The sequence below is a fragment of the Rutilus rutilus genome (genome assembly GCF_951802725.1).
Source record: "Rutilus rutilus genome assembly, chromosome: 1".
Classification (NCBI taxonomy): domain Eukaryota; kingdom Metazoa; phylum Chordata; class Actinopteri; order Cypriniformes; family Leuciscidae; genus Rutilus; species Rutilus rutilus.
The window spans coordinates 13,200,204-13,217,857 of NC_140209.1; the positions used below are offsets into that span (position 1 = coordinate 13,200,204).

Sequence of the window (17,654 nt, forward strand, 5' to 3'; positions counted from 1 at the left end):
AGGAATAGACACAGTTTCAATATAATGTTCTACATTGGTACTTATATCAATTAAGTTTGGACAGCAAAGAGTGTGATTTGGACTTTGACTTACTAGTCATATGGTGTGTAACGTCTTGGAGATGTTGTCCGACAGAATAGCCGCTCCGATTCTGCTGGGGTGAAGGCCATCAGCACGGAAGAGCCTAGGTCGCTCCCAGAAAAGATTCCAATTATTTACAAAGAGCAGTCTCTGTTCATTACACCATGACATTAACCATTCATTTAGAGCAAATAATCTACTGAACCTTTCGTGTCCTAGTCGGTAGGTGGGAAGCGGTCCAGACACGATGATCGTTGTTTCAGGCGATGTGCTGCGTACCGTCTCGATCAGGCTCCTGTAGTCCTTCTTCAGAACCTCCGACTGCCGTAGCCTGATGTCGTTCGTTCCCGCGTGCAGCACGACAGCTCCGACGGGCTCGTCACCGTTCAGAATCCCGGGAACCTGTGCAGCGACATCGAGAACACGAGCACCAGGAAAGCAGTGAGTGCGAACCTTACCTTTACCTATGGTGGCGTGGACATGCCGGACGATGGAACTGCCGATGATCACAGCGTCGCATTCCGTCTCGCGTAGAGGGGAGAAGCGGTTCTGGGTGGAGATCTCGAAGGCCGGGAGGGGCGGAGAGGTCCTAGCTCTGGTCCTGGCCCGCGTCTTCCGCTGTGGAATCATCCAGGGTCCATGTTGTTGTGTCGGTGCCGGAGTGAATGAAACCAGGGATGATCGCATCCTGGGCAGAGAAACACATGGAGTAGACGAGGTCGGAGTCAAAAGGTTACTAACCACTGACTTTTGAGCATCGGCGCGTGATGTTTCAAGCGCGAAACGTCGATCTCGTAGCTCGGCCTGTCTCTCTAGTAGGTCGCGGATCTGCTTCTCCACGGATTCCAGCTCTAACTGCACAGAATGCAGCTCGAAGGTGTCCTCACCTGCACTCAAAGGTAACGTTAGGCACACATCCGTTATATTCGCCATTATAGCAGATGTGCTATAATGGCGAATTATAGCTTTCAGTGATACGGGTGTAAATAAGTCGATCGATAGGCGCGACCACGCGTGTAATGCTAGCGGGCTAAGGCTAGTAGCGGAAGTTCGAAAGGTTGGATATATGTAGCGATATCAGAGCAATCCGATTGTTTTTTAAGGAGAATAGTATTCCAGATATGTTCACACGCTATAAAAATGAAAAAGTTCGTTTGTAAAAGAGTGTAAAGAAGAAAAACAAGGTTTCTGAATTAATTCGACGGAGCTCCAAACACAACAACGCTGTTGCTGTTCCTGAACCGCCTTGGCCGCCTGAAGGGTCGTCTCCGCCCCGGCCGACTGCACTGCCTGATCCGCCCCGGTCGCCTGCACTGTCTGCTCCGCACCGGACATCTTTTCTGACATCTTTTGTTTTTTCTTTAAAATATTAGGGAATTCCATTAACCCTCTGAGGTCGGCAAACGCGCCGGCGCGTTTTGCTGGATTTTCTCCACATTGTAGCACTATAAACTTAAATTACTCCGTCATTTATGGTCATACAGAAAAAAGAAATATAAAAAAAGAATCTGTGATATTTCTACTTTTGTATGTGTCCACTTACAATCAAATTAAAACATTGTGCTTTTGTAAAATAAAGAAAATAAACAGGGTGTGCGTTCTGCCTCTCCGTCGCGGTGAACTTTTTTTTCTTGAGCACGCCTATAAACTGAAACAAAACTCAGCGAATACTTGTCACACATTTATGAGCCATACACCTTTATAAACATTTAAGTGTGTACTTTTAAATGATCGGGTTCAAAACGAAAACAAATATTTTCTGTTTAAGTAATTTGTATAAAACCAACAAGATGTCCAGCTTCTCAAACGCTTGCTCATTACAGTTAATTTGGCCACGCCTACTCGTGCAAAAGATATTCACATGCAAATCTCCACATGGAATGCAAACGCGCTCATTACCTCAAAAACAAAACACCTCACTTCACTTTTCGTCGAGTTTGAAAGACGTGCCTGAGCTTACAATGGATTTAGGCTACCTCAGAAGAAGAATGCGATTTGAAGACAAGAAAGATTTAAGGTAAGAAATTCTTACATGTTTGTTATTGTTGCATAAATGTCACATTGCAGTTGAACTGTTGCTAGATATATGGGGAATATTATAATATTTAGACCCGTGTTTACTGTTAGGCCTACTGTGTTTGTGGATATCTGGTCAAACGTAGATATGTATATGGTAACCATAATGTTTTATATTTGAGCGCGATCGCGTTTGAATGTATCAGATTTTGCAGCGCGATCGCGTTTGAATGTATCATTTAAAAATTTGAAAAGCAAAACACACCAAACGGCTTCATGTTTTTACTATTATCTCATTTCATATCATCATAACGAATGGAAACATTTGAAGTAACATGATAATCAATATATTTTTCTCTAGCTTGGTTGTTACTGAAATATTTTGGAAGATTTATACTGCTATCTATTGTTATTATTATTTTACCCAGCACTGCGCATAGCCTATGCACAACAAACCTGGTGTTCATTATATTATATATTGTTGGAAACATTGGTGTGTGTGTGTGTATTTTGTGAATTTTAAAAAGCAATTTTAACCAGAAAAATCTAATATTTATTTCCAAAATCGTGCAGGCCTTTCTCTTGATATCAGTATGTTCACTTTTTTTTCAGGGCCCAGATGCCACTGAGTCCTGCCGACTTCAACATTCACATGAGTCTCTGGAACATGAACATGGTAAAGTGAAAATCAAACACCTTGGAAATGAAAGGTATGTACAATGTTTTTAGGAATGGCACAAAGGTCTCTGTCTTTCAATAAGTGCTTTTTTGCCATTTGTTGTGTCTATTTGGATTATGTTGTGTAAATAAATCCAAACAATCTAAAAGCCATTCTTTTTTAAATCTCCTCATTTACAGTATTGTGCAAGGTTGCTCAGAATGATAGGGCCCCCGATAGTGTCTTTGTCTTTCTGAGGTGAGAAAAGCCATACATATTAATGAGCTCTCGCATAAGGCTTATTCACACAAAACACGTCGTAAAAATTTTAAATCAATATATTGTCTTCTCTGAATGAGCAGTCAGGGTGATTTTCACATAGTTTTGCAGCTAATTTTCTAGGCTACGTCATACAATTTTCAAAAGTCTTGTGAAGAAATAATCAGTAGGGGTTTCATGGCCTTATTTCAGTGAGAATTTTTTTTTTGTATTTTCACAAACCACGCATAAATATAAATCTCAAAACTAAATTATCTCAAAACTACAAACTTTTACATACATGCTGTTGATATATTATTGTAGCAGAGTTTGTGCTGAATACAGTGTAATTAGACTTTAGCCATGAAAATGTCACAAGTAACAGAAATAACCAGAAATGTCAGAGCATGTCAGAACACCTCCAGGGCCCAGAAAAAAGCTCAGACCTCAGAGGGTTAAAGGTGCTCTAAGCGATGCCGGGAGTCGTAACTTCTTGTTGACATTCGAATTGTTGTCAAACAAAACGGAGGCTAGCTAGACCCTCCTCCTCATCCCGTCTCCTCCCTCCTCCCCTCCCTTCCGGCATAAAGGAAAGTCAAAGTAGTCACTACAAACTAGAGATGCGCGGTTGGCGGTTACAGCCGCGGACTCCGCGGATAAACCGCGGATTGGGCGGATGACGTGACGAAAAATAATATTTGAATTAAATTCGGACGGGTGGCGGGCGGTTGAACCAATCAAATGAACCAATCAAATGAAAAATATATGTATACATTCAGCGGATGGTGGGCGGGTGCGGTTTTGAAAAATGGTCAAAAACGTGGTGCGGATGGATGGCGGACGGCCGAGTTTTGTGATGCGGTTGCGGATGAAATAATAGCCCATCCGCGCATCTCTACTACAAACAAAGTTAAGTTTTACTGATACTTCATTCAATGTGTAATGTCGCCAAGTTAGATAAAGGGTTTTATGTGGCAGAACAGAATGCAGAAAAATAGAAACATTATTTAAATCGTTTCGCCACCTGAAGCTATAACTATAGCTCTCATACAAGGACGCAATAATAGCTAGATAACGTAGCTTTGCGTTTCCCAGTGAGCATAAACAACGGCGGCGGCGTAAACAAATTTAGTCAAAGTTGTCAACAGCCTATAAATGAGCATTCAAATTCATAACAAACAGTGGATGAAAACAATCATTCACACAAATTGTCGCCCTACTGTGAATTTGCTTGATCATTTACAAAAGAGATGTATCGCTAGCTGGTAGAAACATAACGTTATATGTTGTATTCACCAAAGTTAACGCTGACTGCATAGTTCTAGCTAATTACATTCTTGTGTTGGTTTGGCGAACATGAACGTCAGTTTAGAAAGAAATATGGATTTACCTGTTCTGCAAAAACAGTAACCTGAATGTGGATTGGAAGCCCTTCTGCCGGCGGAGTTCTCGCCGCCTTTAAAAGCTTTTTCCGATGTAAATTCGGTATTCCTTATCCTTGTCCCTCTTCTTTGCAATTTGTTCATCGGAACGTCGTCTCTTTGGTCGTGTTTGGGCCATAATTCAAACTTCCCTCTTCATGCTTCTCTCTCCTCAACACACCCCCTTCATGTGCACGTGCACTAACCCCCAAACCCCACCCTCAAATACATCTTGCCAGTGATTGGCTGGAGCACTGTTTGTTGTGTTTCATGGTGCGGGTGAGCCCAGTTTGTTTTTGTTGCTGTTTGTGGTGTGGAGCCTGTGGTGTCTTAGCCTGGGTTTCCCCATACTGCCTTGATCGCAGCGCGATTTTATTCACGCTGCTAGGCAGTCTGGACACCATGGACAAGATTTTCCCCTGAAAAAGGGAACCAATCACAGAACGGGGAGGGAGCAGCAAGACGATGGCGACACCGAAGCAGTTTGTTTATATCTATGGATTCAACATGGCATCAGATTCGACGTTACCTTCTACCCTCATGTTTATCTTGCACAAACGGTAATATTTGCTAAACGCCATCGTGTACAAATAAATCTTTGACCCATCGTCTTTTTCCTCGTCGAATTACTGTCACTCTACATACGTCATCTGGTATAATTGAAGCGATTGGCTACGAGCTACTTACAGGCGCATTTGATAGACATTCTGTAGCGCCCAATAAATGGCTCTGGGCATTCGTAAACCACGCCTCAAATACGAGAAAATGCACATGTAGTTCCCAGACCAAGGCTGCGTTCGAAACCGCATACTCAATGAGTAGGTACTTCATTTCAATAAGTATGAATGCGAGCCGGACATCTGCCATGTTGACATTATCATGTGACCCACAACGCGTTATCACAAGCGCAACAACTTAAAAGATTTGAACGACACGTTCGTTTGTGGTCTTTCTGAAGAAACTGCTGCACATTTATTTTGTGAATACATTTAGGGTTGATTTGAGTTTTTATATTTAACCCTGCTAATGTGACCCACCGTTTTATCCTTAACGATATTATTTATTTTTATTACGAAATCCCAAAATTGTCATCTCTTTTCTATTTTATATCCAAACATTTTCAACCACAAGCAAAAGTGCCAATTACTGCTTTGTTTTCCTCTTTTTTTGTTGTTGAATTTAACTCTTTTCATCCCCCAGGCCTATAAATAACAAAAAATGTTTGTTTTTTATTTTATTTATTATAATGAATTATTTAAGAAAATATATATTAATATATTCAGCCTTGTAGGTTATTTTTTCCTGTGTATAAAATATCATATTATGTATGCAAACCCATGATATATATATATATATATATATACCTCATAACATCAGTAACTTGACAGCCAATGTCTGTAATGTCTGCACAAAGGGCAGCTGTGAAGATTCGCCTTTGGAGAAAACTGTTGATTTTATATGCGAAAAATTTAAGTATCATTAATATGTATGTCATATGAAATAGCTATGCATGAATACACTCTAGATGTGTATATAGTGAACATATCTACATTTTCATTCAAACAATAAATAAAGCATTAATTAAATAATTATATTTTATTTACTGACAACAGTGTTTTTTTTACAATAAATTAGTAAAACAATGAATGAAAGTCACCATCACACAATAAACAAATGCATATACAAGTCAACACATGAAACAAAGCTTTATTCAAACTACAATCATGTATGTAGGCTACAGGCGCTGAGGTTGTTGCGTGATGTGTTGTGCTTCACAATCTGAGGCAATAAGGGCAGGTGGAGTGATGGAGGGTCTCGTAAGGGCTGGTCTCGTAAGGGCAGGAGGAGTGATGGAGGGTCTCGTAAGGGCAGGTGGAGTGATGGAGGGTCTCGTAAGGGCAGGTGGAGTGATGGAGGGTCTCGTAAGGGCAGGTGGAGTGATGGAGGGTCTCGTAAGGGCTGGTCTCGTAAGGGCAGGAGGAGTGATGGAGGGTCTCGTAAGGGCAGGAGGAGTGATGGAGGGTCTCGTAAGGGCAGGTGGAGTGATGGAGGGTCTCGTAAGGGCAGGTGGAGTGATGGAGGGTCTCGTAAGGGCTGGTCTCGTAAGGGCAGGAGGAGTGATGGAGGGTCTCGTAAGGGCAGGTGGAGTGATGGAGGGTCTCGTAAGGGCAGGAGGAGTGATGGAGGGTCTCGTAAGGGCAGGTGGAGTGATGGAGGGTCTCGTAAGGGCAGGTGGAGTGATGGAGGGTCTCGTAAGGGCTGGTCTCGTAAGGGCAGGAGGAGTGATGGAGGGTCTCGTAAGGGCAGGAGGAGTGATGGAGGGTCTCGTAAGGGCAGGAGGAGTGATGGAGGGTCTCGTAAGGGCAGGAGGAGTGATGGAGGGTCTCGTAAGGGCTGGTGGAGTGATGGAGGGACTAGTCCATGGCACCATCTCCAGGATTCAGCTCTGGGCTCCTCATCCTCAGTGCTCACACCAGTCTGCAGAGATTTCAGATCCTACAAAAATGCACAAACATAACACAAAAGCAGTAATTTCAACCGCACAATGTCATTTGATTTCAGTATTATTTAGAAGACAAAAATGCTTTTTTTTCACAAATGCCGCCATCATCTTTCCTTGCAGGTCCTGCTCCACCACAAAAGCTGTGCAGCAAATGCACAGAAATCAAGAATCAGAAAAGTGCTGTAATAGCTCTGTTTGAAATTACAATAATTAAAATAAACTACAACTTAATATTTAAATAGATTTTGTTATTCATTTCTGTAGTATACTCACTCAAAGCCTTCATGAGCCACTCTCCAGCGGATAAACACACACATTTGTTCATCTGACCCTGTAACATCCAGACAAGATCCATGTTACCTCTGTGATTTATGAGCTCAACACTACATTTACATGTTGAGGTTGTTTTAACTTTTTTTCCAACATAAATGTTCCTCAATTTATCAACAGTACTATGGACAAATAAAATAGATAACTTCTGTTTAGTTACTTTATAGATTTGTTCTACATAATAGCACACATTCATCACTCAGATGTCTATTTCATGTTGTGATGTGCTCTTCTGCAATACTTCCTGAAGATTTTCCTGTCAGATGTAAATAGATATTTAAAATAATCGTCTTTAAGATGTATATGGTTTATGTAAATCCACTTTAGAGACGTAACTTACGTGTCTTTACTGGAGCTCCCCAGTTAGCTATAACGTTACATAATAAAACGTGTTTTTACAGCAAAATCACAACTATACTATACTGTGTAACGTCTTTACACCTCCAACAATTCAACAGTTTACTCTACAGTTGTTCAACACATGCGATTTTAGCACAAGGAACCGTGTTTACTCAAATTTGAAAGCACCCGCGTCGCTGATCACTGCGATGTTTGATAATGACGTGTCCTCTCGCGTGGTCTCCTGGTATAGAAAAGTTTCCAACGTTGAGCACTCAAAAATCTGTGCGGAAGCAGTAAGCCATCCTGGAACTTCTCGTCTACTCTTTTGTGAATACTAACGTACTGCTTCCTTCACGTACTGTTTTAGCCTACTATATAGTAGGAAAGTAGGCATATTCGAACGCACTTAAGTTCGAATCTCGCGATAATTAGTACGTCACCCAGGTAATTCTCGCCTACTCTTTTGGATTCGTACATACCTTTTTGCTCGCCTACTCTTTTTCCCATACTAAATAGTAGGGAAGTATGCGGTTTCGAACGCAGCCCAAGTCTCAAATGAGACTTGGTCTGACGTTAGCCAGGCTAGTGGTGTCTACAGAGACCGCGTTTTTTTACAGTGTTTTCAGGGGACAGACAGCTAGCGGATAGTGAGGAGATGTTTGCTGTATGTGACAAAAAATGTTTTGGCCTCAAAAACGCGTGGCATCGCTTGGAGCACCTTTAAGGTTTTATTCCTACACTGCCTGGCCACTTCAGAAAGATTATCTGAGCTTTGAACCTTCTCGAATATTTGAACCAGGAGTTCAGCCTTTTCTAGATTGTTGACAGCTATTTTGTCTCCACTATTCAACACTGGCAATTCATAATTCCTTCTGATCCCCTCCATTCTTCTGATCATGCCCCATACATCTGACAGTTGTACTTCTCTTCCAATGCTATTGCAATATTGCCTCCAAAATGTACGTATTGTTTTCCTTACTTTTGCCTGGGCCCTTTTATACAAGATCAAAGTATCCTGAGAATGATGTTTTTTGAGTTGTCTGAATGCCTTATTTCTTGCTTTTATAGCTTCTTTACAGTCATTATTCCACCAAGGTACATAATTGGTACATCTTACTCCTGTACTTTTAGGTATTATTTCCTCAGCCGACTGAATTATTTCATTAACTAGTTTATTATTAAATATATTTACATCCATCTCTTATCACAAATTGCTTGAAAAACTTCCCAATTTACTTTCTCCAGTTTCCATCTAGGAATTCTCTTTTCCTTTTCATAGCATATCTTTGTGCCAATTTTAGCCATTACCGGGTAATGGTCACTCCCTAATGTACTATGTTTGATCACACTCCATGTGCTAACCCCTGCTATTGAACTAGATACAAATGTCAGGTCAAGTGCCGTTTCTGTGTTGTTTATACTATTATATTGTGTTCCTTCTCCCTTATTAATACATACCAAATACTTAATATCAATAGATTCTTCAATAAGTAGGCCATCTGCATCAGTATTATTACAGTACAGTACAGTACTACTATCCAGCCCATGTCTGAGAGGATTGAGTCTCTTCATTGATGATGTCTCTAATTGTTTCCCAGAGCAGCCCTTTCACATCTAGATACTTCTCTGCTGATTTAACAATTATTTTGATCCTTTCATTTCTGCTTTTGGTTTGTGCAGAACAATTTATTATCAATTTAAAATCATTTTTACTCACTATCAAAGTTTCCTCTTTCAATTTATCAGATTTCTGACACGTATCAATGTTTTTGTTCTTAATTTCAGTTTGTTTAGCCATGGTCCCAATTCCTGACACCGTCCTTGCGGCCTCTGCACAACTGATTCCTTGAACAACCTTGACTCGTTGCACTTCAACCTGCCTCTTGCCAACCTCACATCCTCGGTAAGCTGAACTATGTTCCCCTCCACAATTACAGCACTTCAGATATGCACCCTCTTCACATTTGCCATATTCATGATCACCACCTCTCTGTTTTCCCTTGCAGACCGCCACCACATGTCCAAATCTCTGACATTTAAAACATCTAAGTGGTGGGGGTATTATATAGCCTCACGTCATAACATATATATCCAATGTAGACCTTATTCGGGAGTTTTCCTCATCAAAAGTGATCATTATTGAAAGACTATCATTTGTATTTCCATTCCTGTTTATTTTTAGACGTCTTACTTCACTCACATTTGCATTTTTTATATTTCCTTTCACATCTTCTACTGAGACGTTTACCTGAATCCCTGTCTCACACAAAACATGTCTTGCAAATTTTAAATCAATATATTGTCTTATCTGACCGAGCAGTCAGGATGATTTTCACATAGTTTTGGAGCAAATATTCTAGGCTACGTCATACAATTTTTGAAGATAACTGAAGGAACCTCTCTCCACATGGATCATGGTGATCCGGTTTCTCCACTGCATGGATCTTCATACATGAACATCTTCATACACATGTGTCGCTTCAGGTGACTTTTAAAAGAGAAAATCTCTCCACACTGATCACACGTGTGCGGCTTCTCTCTGCTGTGGATCCTCTCATGTCTTTTCAAATCTGCTGATCGACAGAATCTCTTGTCACAGTGTGAACACTTGTAAGGTTTTTCTCCAGTGTGGATCCTCTCATGTGTTTTCAGAGATGATAAGTGACTGAATCTCTTGTCACAATGTGAACACTTGTAAGGTTTTTCTCCAGTGTGAATTATCTGGTGCAGTTTTAAATCGCTCGCTGTAATAAAAGTCTTCTCACACGCAAAGCACATGTACTCTCTCACACCAGAGTGGATTTTCTCATGTATATGTAAAGTTTGCCGCAGTGAAAAACTCTTTCCACACACAGAACATGAATGTGGCTTCTCCTTCGTATGAACTGTCAGGTGTGTCTTCAGGACTGATGCCTTAATAAATGTTTTTCCACACTGATCACATGTGAACGGCTTCTCTCCGGTGTGGATCCTCATGTGAATCTCAAGCCTTGATGATACTGTGAAACCCTTCCCACACTGATCACATGTGAACAGTCTCTCTCCGGTGTGGATCATCATGTGACGCTTAAGATATTGTTTGCTTGTGAAACTCTTTTCACACTGATCACATGTGAACAGCTTCTCTCCGGTGTGGATCCTCATGTGTTGCTCAAGACTTTGTTTGGTTGATAAACTCTTTCCACACTGAGTGCAGGTGAAAAATTTCTGTTTAGTCTTTGAGCCACTCAAAGGTTTTCCTCCAGGTTTGACATGATGTTCCTCCTTCACTTCACTCAGTTCTTCACTCTCCTCCTTCACTTCACTCAGTTCTTCACTCTCCTCCTTCACTTCTCTCAGTTCTTCACTCTCCTCCTTCACTTCACTCAGTTCTTCACTCTCCTCCTTCAATTCACTCAGTTCTTCTCTCTCCTCCTTCACTTCACTCAGTTCTTCTCTCTCCTCCTTCACTTCACTCAGTTCTTCTCTCTCCTCCTTCACTTCACTCAGTTCTTCACTCTCCTCCTTCACTTCCTTTAGGTCTGACATAAAAGAATAAGTTATTTCATTTTCAGTTCAACAAAAACAAAAAACAATATGAAGTGAAAGGACATAAAAAGAGCTGATAATTGTGTTAGATATTAGTTTTATGCATTAGAATAATCAATAAAATTTTGTTTGTATTTTAAAGAGAAGTGTTACTTGTGTGTTTTCACTAGTTTGGATATTTATATTAGCTTCAGAGCTGATACTGAACGCTGGACGAGTCATTTGCTCAGCCGTAATAAGCGATTCTTTCAACATTCTCTATGAATGAATTAATGAGCCCTTTGAGCTAAATTGACCTCTCAGACCCTTACAATGTAATAACTAAAGTACATTCCATAAATGAGGTACATTGATCTTCTAATAATTATTTTTATTAGACATTATAGACACAAATCCCATGTTTCTGTGGCAAAGAACTATTACATATATTTGATCAATGAAACAATTATATAATGTAATATTAGGGCTTTCAAAAGATTAATCGCATCCAAAATAAAAGTTTGTGTTTACATAATATATGTGTGTGTACTGTGTATAATTATTTTGTATATATAAATACACACACATGCATGTATATATTTAAGAAATATTTGCATACATATACTGTATATATTTATATATAATTTATATTACATATAAATATATTTTTTTATATATAAATTACACATTTTTCTTAAATATATACAAGCATGTGTGTGTATTGATATATACAAAATAATTATACACAGTACACACACATATATTATGTAAACACAAACTTTTATTTTGGATGCGATTAATCGTGATTAATCTTTTGACAGCCCTAAAAAAATTATACAATACTTTCATAATGTTGATACCAATGTTTATATTGATATTTAATTTATTTTACTTAAAACTTTAATAATAATTACAGTCCAGTGCCCTACACTTTGGCCTTCATGCCCGTGAAAAAAAAATCATCGTACGGCCACAGTGGCCTGTGTGCCCTGGCCCTGTCCAAGTTCCATGTATAAAGCAGAGCATGTGAGCAGAGTGGAGCGGGAGCAAGCAGATCTTGGACAGAGCGCAGGACGGAGCGTCACCCTATTTCCCGCTCCAGTTTCGCTCCGCTCACACCACGAGTCTGGAGCATGCTCAGTCAAGCCTGACCCTGAATCCATCTGTCTTGCACAGTCATCAACAGTAGACTATTTTCAGTCAAAACTCAGCTCAATAATGGAGTTCAAAAAGTACTTCAAAAAGGAAAATGAGAAGTCATACAGGTGTAGCCTACTATTAATAAGTCGCTCCGGAGTATAAATCGCAACAGTCAAAAAATGCGCCATGAAGAAGAAAAACACATAGGCCTAGCCTAAGTCGCACTGGACTTTAAGTCGCATTTATTTAGAAATTTATTTCACACACACACACACACACACAAAAAAAAACAATGTTACAGACTGGACAGTTCTCCGTTAAGGACGTGAGCGCTCAAAGCAGCACTAAAAGACTGCTTTATAAAACTTTCACCGAGACCTCAAGCAGAAAGCACAAAGCCTGTCTTTAAATTTAATTTCGTTTTGTATTAATTGTATCTTAATTTTAATCAATGTTTCATCAACCAGTTGTCTGGATTTAATAAATTAGAAGTGAATATATTAGAAAATAGATAATCACGACACGAAGGCGCCGGTGAAACTGGAGCTTGTCTCATAAATGAACCGAAACTCAGCGTATAGCCTACTTGCCTCACAGACCTGAGACATATATAAAGCTTGAAATGTATACTTTTAAACAGAACAATTCAAAACAAAAGAAAACAGACTTCTCTCTTATGTAATTCGTATGAAATGTGCATTTCTCTCTGGCGCGTTCACTACTGCGAAGATCGCGAGTCAGCATCTTTCCAGCCGACACAGACATAACATTTTTTTTTTTTTAAATGGTTTATTAGTAAACAATTAAAATGTCTCCTGCTATATTTTACATATTCATAATCATTCATTTTGCCGGTTCGTTGTGACAGCTTTTAGGTGCTTTATTGGCAGCAGCGCCATCCTTGCATCGCATCAGCACCGAAAACATAGAGATTATTTTCTTTTGGGGGCATTTTGTTTGTGTTTCTCAGTTGTTTTTAGGCGCGATGTTAGAGGACGCTGCTAATAAGGTTGCTAGTAGGCCCGTTTATTATTAATTCCGATTCACCAGATTCACGTTTATTATTATAGGCTAAAAAAATACCCCCGTTTTTATGCCGTTCGTATAATTTTATTTTGTTGTATTTATCCGCCACACCTTGAAGGCCGGTCTGTGAAAATATTGTCTGATATTAAACCGATCTGTGGCGCAAAAAAGCTTGGGGACCGCTACAAGTGATATACATGTAGATTTTTTTTCTTTTTTGGAGCGAGCGGGGGGCGATTTGAGTGGAGCGCGAAGCAAACTGCGTTGAGCGCTGAGCGATAATGATTGTGAGGGTCAGTGGCGTCATGCCCATTCAAAGTGAGGGGGCACGTGCCCCCTCAGATTTTTCCTCCCTGATAATTTTTTTGTCACAACTTTATTCCTATTATGCTCCATAATATACCAGAGCCTACAACGACTCAAATGTATTCTTCTGAATGTGTAATAAATCGGTCAGCATCAGCCCTTTTTCCTAATATGGTGTCTGTGTATCAAATCTAGAGCGCTACGAATCTTTGCTGTGTATGTTCAAGCAACTCACTCGTCTCGCACGTTGAGCTGGCAATGTTTTACAGATGGTCTTGAAGTGGTAAGTGGGCAAAGCAACAAATCAGCATTGAATTAGTTATCGGATGATATTAAAAGGTAGTGGGATTATTTGTGGTTGACCTGGAAATTTTAACTTGATCAAAAAGTTTGATATTAGCTGCGAATTCAGAGCATTAACTTAAGTTGTGTCAGTGTAACGTTATCGATAGCTAGCCTAGTCTAACCGTAAACTAGTTGGCTAACGTTACTGCCATACAAAGCCATAGTAACGTTATCTGATCGGTTTTGAAACATCTGTTCTGTTTTGTCTTGTGTCAAAGTCTCCAGCTGGTTCAATTGTTTTCAGTTTCATAGAAACGAGGGAGTTAAATTTGTTGTAGGCTAACTGCAAAATCCAACCTAACGTTATCAAGGCATCGACTTGATGTTTCTCCCATAGGCTAGACTGTTATTCACGGTTCTTTACGGATCAGGCAGCTAATTCAAATGCAGTGAAAAAAGATAGGCAAACATTAATGAAGTAGACTTAAAAAGCTTTTGAATTTGAGCTTACAGTTCTTTTATCAACCTGTCTTTTACATAAACTTACAAAATAGATACTTTAACTTAGTCCTCAGATAGAGGAGGGTTGCTGCTAGCTCCGTTATGGTATTTCTGTCTAGAGCCCGACCGATATGGATTTTTGGGGGCCGATGCCGATGCCGATATTAACTCGAAAAGAGCCGATTTATAAGCCGATATTTAGATTTTGAAAATAAACTGGATATTAGACCCATTTCCTATAAACTGCACTTACACAACATTCAAAATATCTGCCTGTTCTATGTGGGCTGTATAAATACAAACTTAAGATATGAAACGTAAAGTCCTTTGAACAAAAAAACAACAACAACAACCAAATCAAAGTTACCAGTTTTAAAAGACTTGGTTCATAAATATAACTTTGAATAGGACTGGAGACAAATTCTGTTAAGTTCTGATAAATAATAAGGACTGAATGAATATTTTGAATGCTTTTAATGGCATTTGTGTTGTTTCTGAATGCTTTTATTGGCATTTATGTTGTTTCTATTGTTGTGTGAGGGTGTATACCTTCTGGATGTAATGGCTCTCTCTCTCTCTCTCATTAAAAAATGTTTTTTTTTTATAAAAAAAGTCATAATCCATGTCTTATTCCAAATTAGGATGTTATGGTATAATCTGAATGGGAAAACCATCGAATTGTACTCAATGGCCTTTGTGCCCTGTCATATGGCCTTGGTGCCCCTAAAAAAAAGAAAAGGTGGAGGCCAAATGGCCTTGCCCCTAAAATTACATAATTCCCACCCTGCCAGTCACACTAGACTTTTAATTCCAATTAATTCGCATGTGAACGTGGGACACCAGAAACACAAGTTTTGCTGCGTTCCAGTTCAAGTTGGAACGCCAATTAATTATTGTTCATTTATATCATTATCAAAATAGACATTTGATTACCCTATATAACTCTTTACATTATATTTTACTGGTTCATTTGGATTCCAGTGTCACTTTGAGTTTCACCCCGGCCAATAATGCTGATCTCACGGTCACAAACTCATAAGTCTGAATATTAGTCGGAGGTTATGACTAATATCATTTATGATTAATTAATACAACTTATACAAATAATCAGATATTGCTTAAGTTACACTTACAACCATATGTCAGCCATCCTGGAAATTGAATTGAATTGATACATAAAAAAACTATATTGAGAAATGTCCAACAAAAATTGCAAACCAAATACAAACCAGAGCAAACATTTTACTTCGTTTGACCTGATATTGACAATCAATATGAAAGTTTCCCCTTTACAGAACATTTGTTGAAATGTTCCCTGTATCCAATTTCATAGTTAAACTGCATATCTAAAAGTGATGAAGTGCTTGAATGTTTCTAACATGAATGTTCTTCAGCCTCATGAATGAATGAAGAATAAACACCAACCTCTTTGTTCTTCAGGATCTTCAGTGTGTTTCATTCTGCAGGGTTCTGGATCACTCATGTTCTCACTGTCCTCTTTAATAAACTCAGTCTTTGCAGATTTCAGCTCTTCCTGATGCTCTGATGCTCGTCTTTACTTGTAGCTGATGGGAATATACAACATTTATTGGGGAATTACAGTGGGAGGAGCTTCACTGATGATGAACTACAGTGGGAGGAGCTTCACTGATGATGTGACTGCAGGGGGAGGAGCTTCACTGATGATGTGACTGATATGGGAGGGGCTTCACTGATGATGAATTACAGTGTGTGAGCTGTTCTAGCAAAATCAAAAATATATCAGTTTGTTTTTATGCTCATGGACAACAGAATATAAATAGTGTAGAATCGTCCATGTATAAACAATGGTTAGAAAAACAGTTATAAGCATAAACCGAGGTAAATCTACAGATTTGTCTCCAACAAATCCCCTCAGTCTGCTGACACCAATGAAATGAGCTTTAAGTGTCAATTTACAGGAGATCTGAAGACATCAGCATAATAAATGAGGTGAAAACAGGAACTATTGTCATGAAATAAAGAGCGTTTTCAGCAGATCTGTTAATATTGATGAGCCTCAGACTATCAACACTCATTCAACAAGCCATTCAGGATCATCAGCAGATCATCTCACTTTATTCTGAGTGTTTGCTGTTAGAAACACATTATTTGAGTCAGGATACATGATAAAAGTCTGTAAAACAACTCTATTGAAAGACAATACTGTTATTTTTCACAATATGACATGGATAATACATAAATAATACAAAACAAACACCGTTGATACTCATAGTTAGGGAAAGTTAGGCTTTTTTTTTATGCCAATCTGCGAAAAAATGTCTTACCAATAGCTTTTTTTACCATGTGTTCCTATAGGTGTCTAGTAGCACCTCCCAATTTATCCACAGCCAAATCCTCTGGGAAACGCCTGGAGAGGCAATCAAAGTCGGGGTGCCCAGACTAATAATAATAAAATAATGTTTTTTTTTTTTTTTTTTTCAATATTACCTTTTGAGATATAGTCTAACTAGGGGTTTTTAGGGGTGCTGAATCTATCCCAGCCATTAGTTTTGAGTAAAAATGACACCAAGTCCATACAAAAACCACATAAAAATGGTTTTATTGAACAATTACAAAACAAAACTTACTAAATCAGTTTAAAATTTAACAAACCTCATCCAACTCCCCTAAATGGGTGGGCTTTTTGATAAATGGCATTATGGTTTTAAAATTTTAGTTCAAAAGCCTGGTTATAGTGTTTAAGCAATCGAGAAAAACTGTAAAAAGACTGTTTTTATTAAAACACAGTATCTTGACTTCTAGCTTTCCTGCTCGCCATTACTTCTCTGAAAAGAGTCGGCGATCTGCAGGTGCTATCCATTGCTCCTTCTTGCCTTGAGTTCGCTCCCGGCAGAGTAAGAGCCATTCTCCACCCTAGACCTGGCTATGTGCCTACAAATGTGGCACGGTCTGTAATTCTTCAGGCATTTCATCCTCCACCGCATGTGTCTGATGAGCAAGCGAAGCTATATTTTTTATGCTCAGTCCAAGCCCTTGAGGCCTATGTTCAGAGAACCTCGGGCTGGAGGAAGTCGGATCAATTACTTGTGTGCTTTGGGTCACTTAAGAAGGGTTCCCCTGCCTCTAAGCAAACTATCAGCAGATGGATAGTAGAAGCTATTTCTTCGGCTTACGAGGCGCGCAACTTGCCTTCGCCTCTGCTAATAAGAGCCCACTCAACCAGAGGAATGGCTTCCACTAAAGCTTTGTTAGCGGGTGTTTCCCTTCAAGAGGTCTGTGATGCCGCAGGCTGGGCCTC

General features: G+C 39.4%; 1 protein-coding gene across 1 annotated transcript; it reads right to left on the bottom strand.

Annotated features, from left to right (window-relative positions):
* Positions 1-460: 460 nt before the first annotated feature.
* On the bottom strand, positions 461-15,944 carry LOC311304125 (uncharacterized protein; the record flags this gene model as incomplete). Its single annotated transcript, XM_084430985.1, has 5 exons — positions 15,800-15,944; positions 10,463-11,130; positions 6,863-6,930; positions 540-769; positions 461-483 (listed from the first exon to the last, which is right to left on the bottom strand). Exons 1-5 carry the CDS (start codon positions 15,855-15,857, stop codon positions 461-463), a joined length of 1,047 nt encoding a protein of 348 aa, XP_084287111.1. The 5' UTR covers positions 15,858-15,944.
* Positions 15,945-17,654: the final 1,710 nt, after the last annotated feature.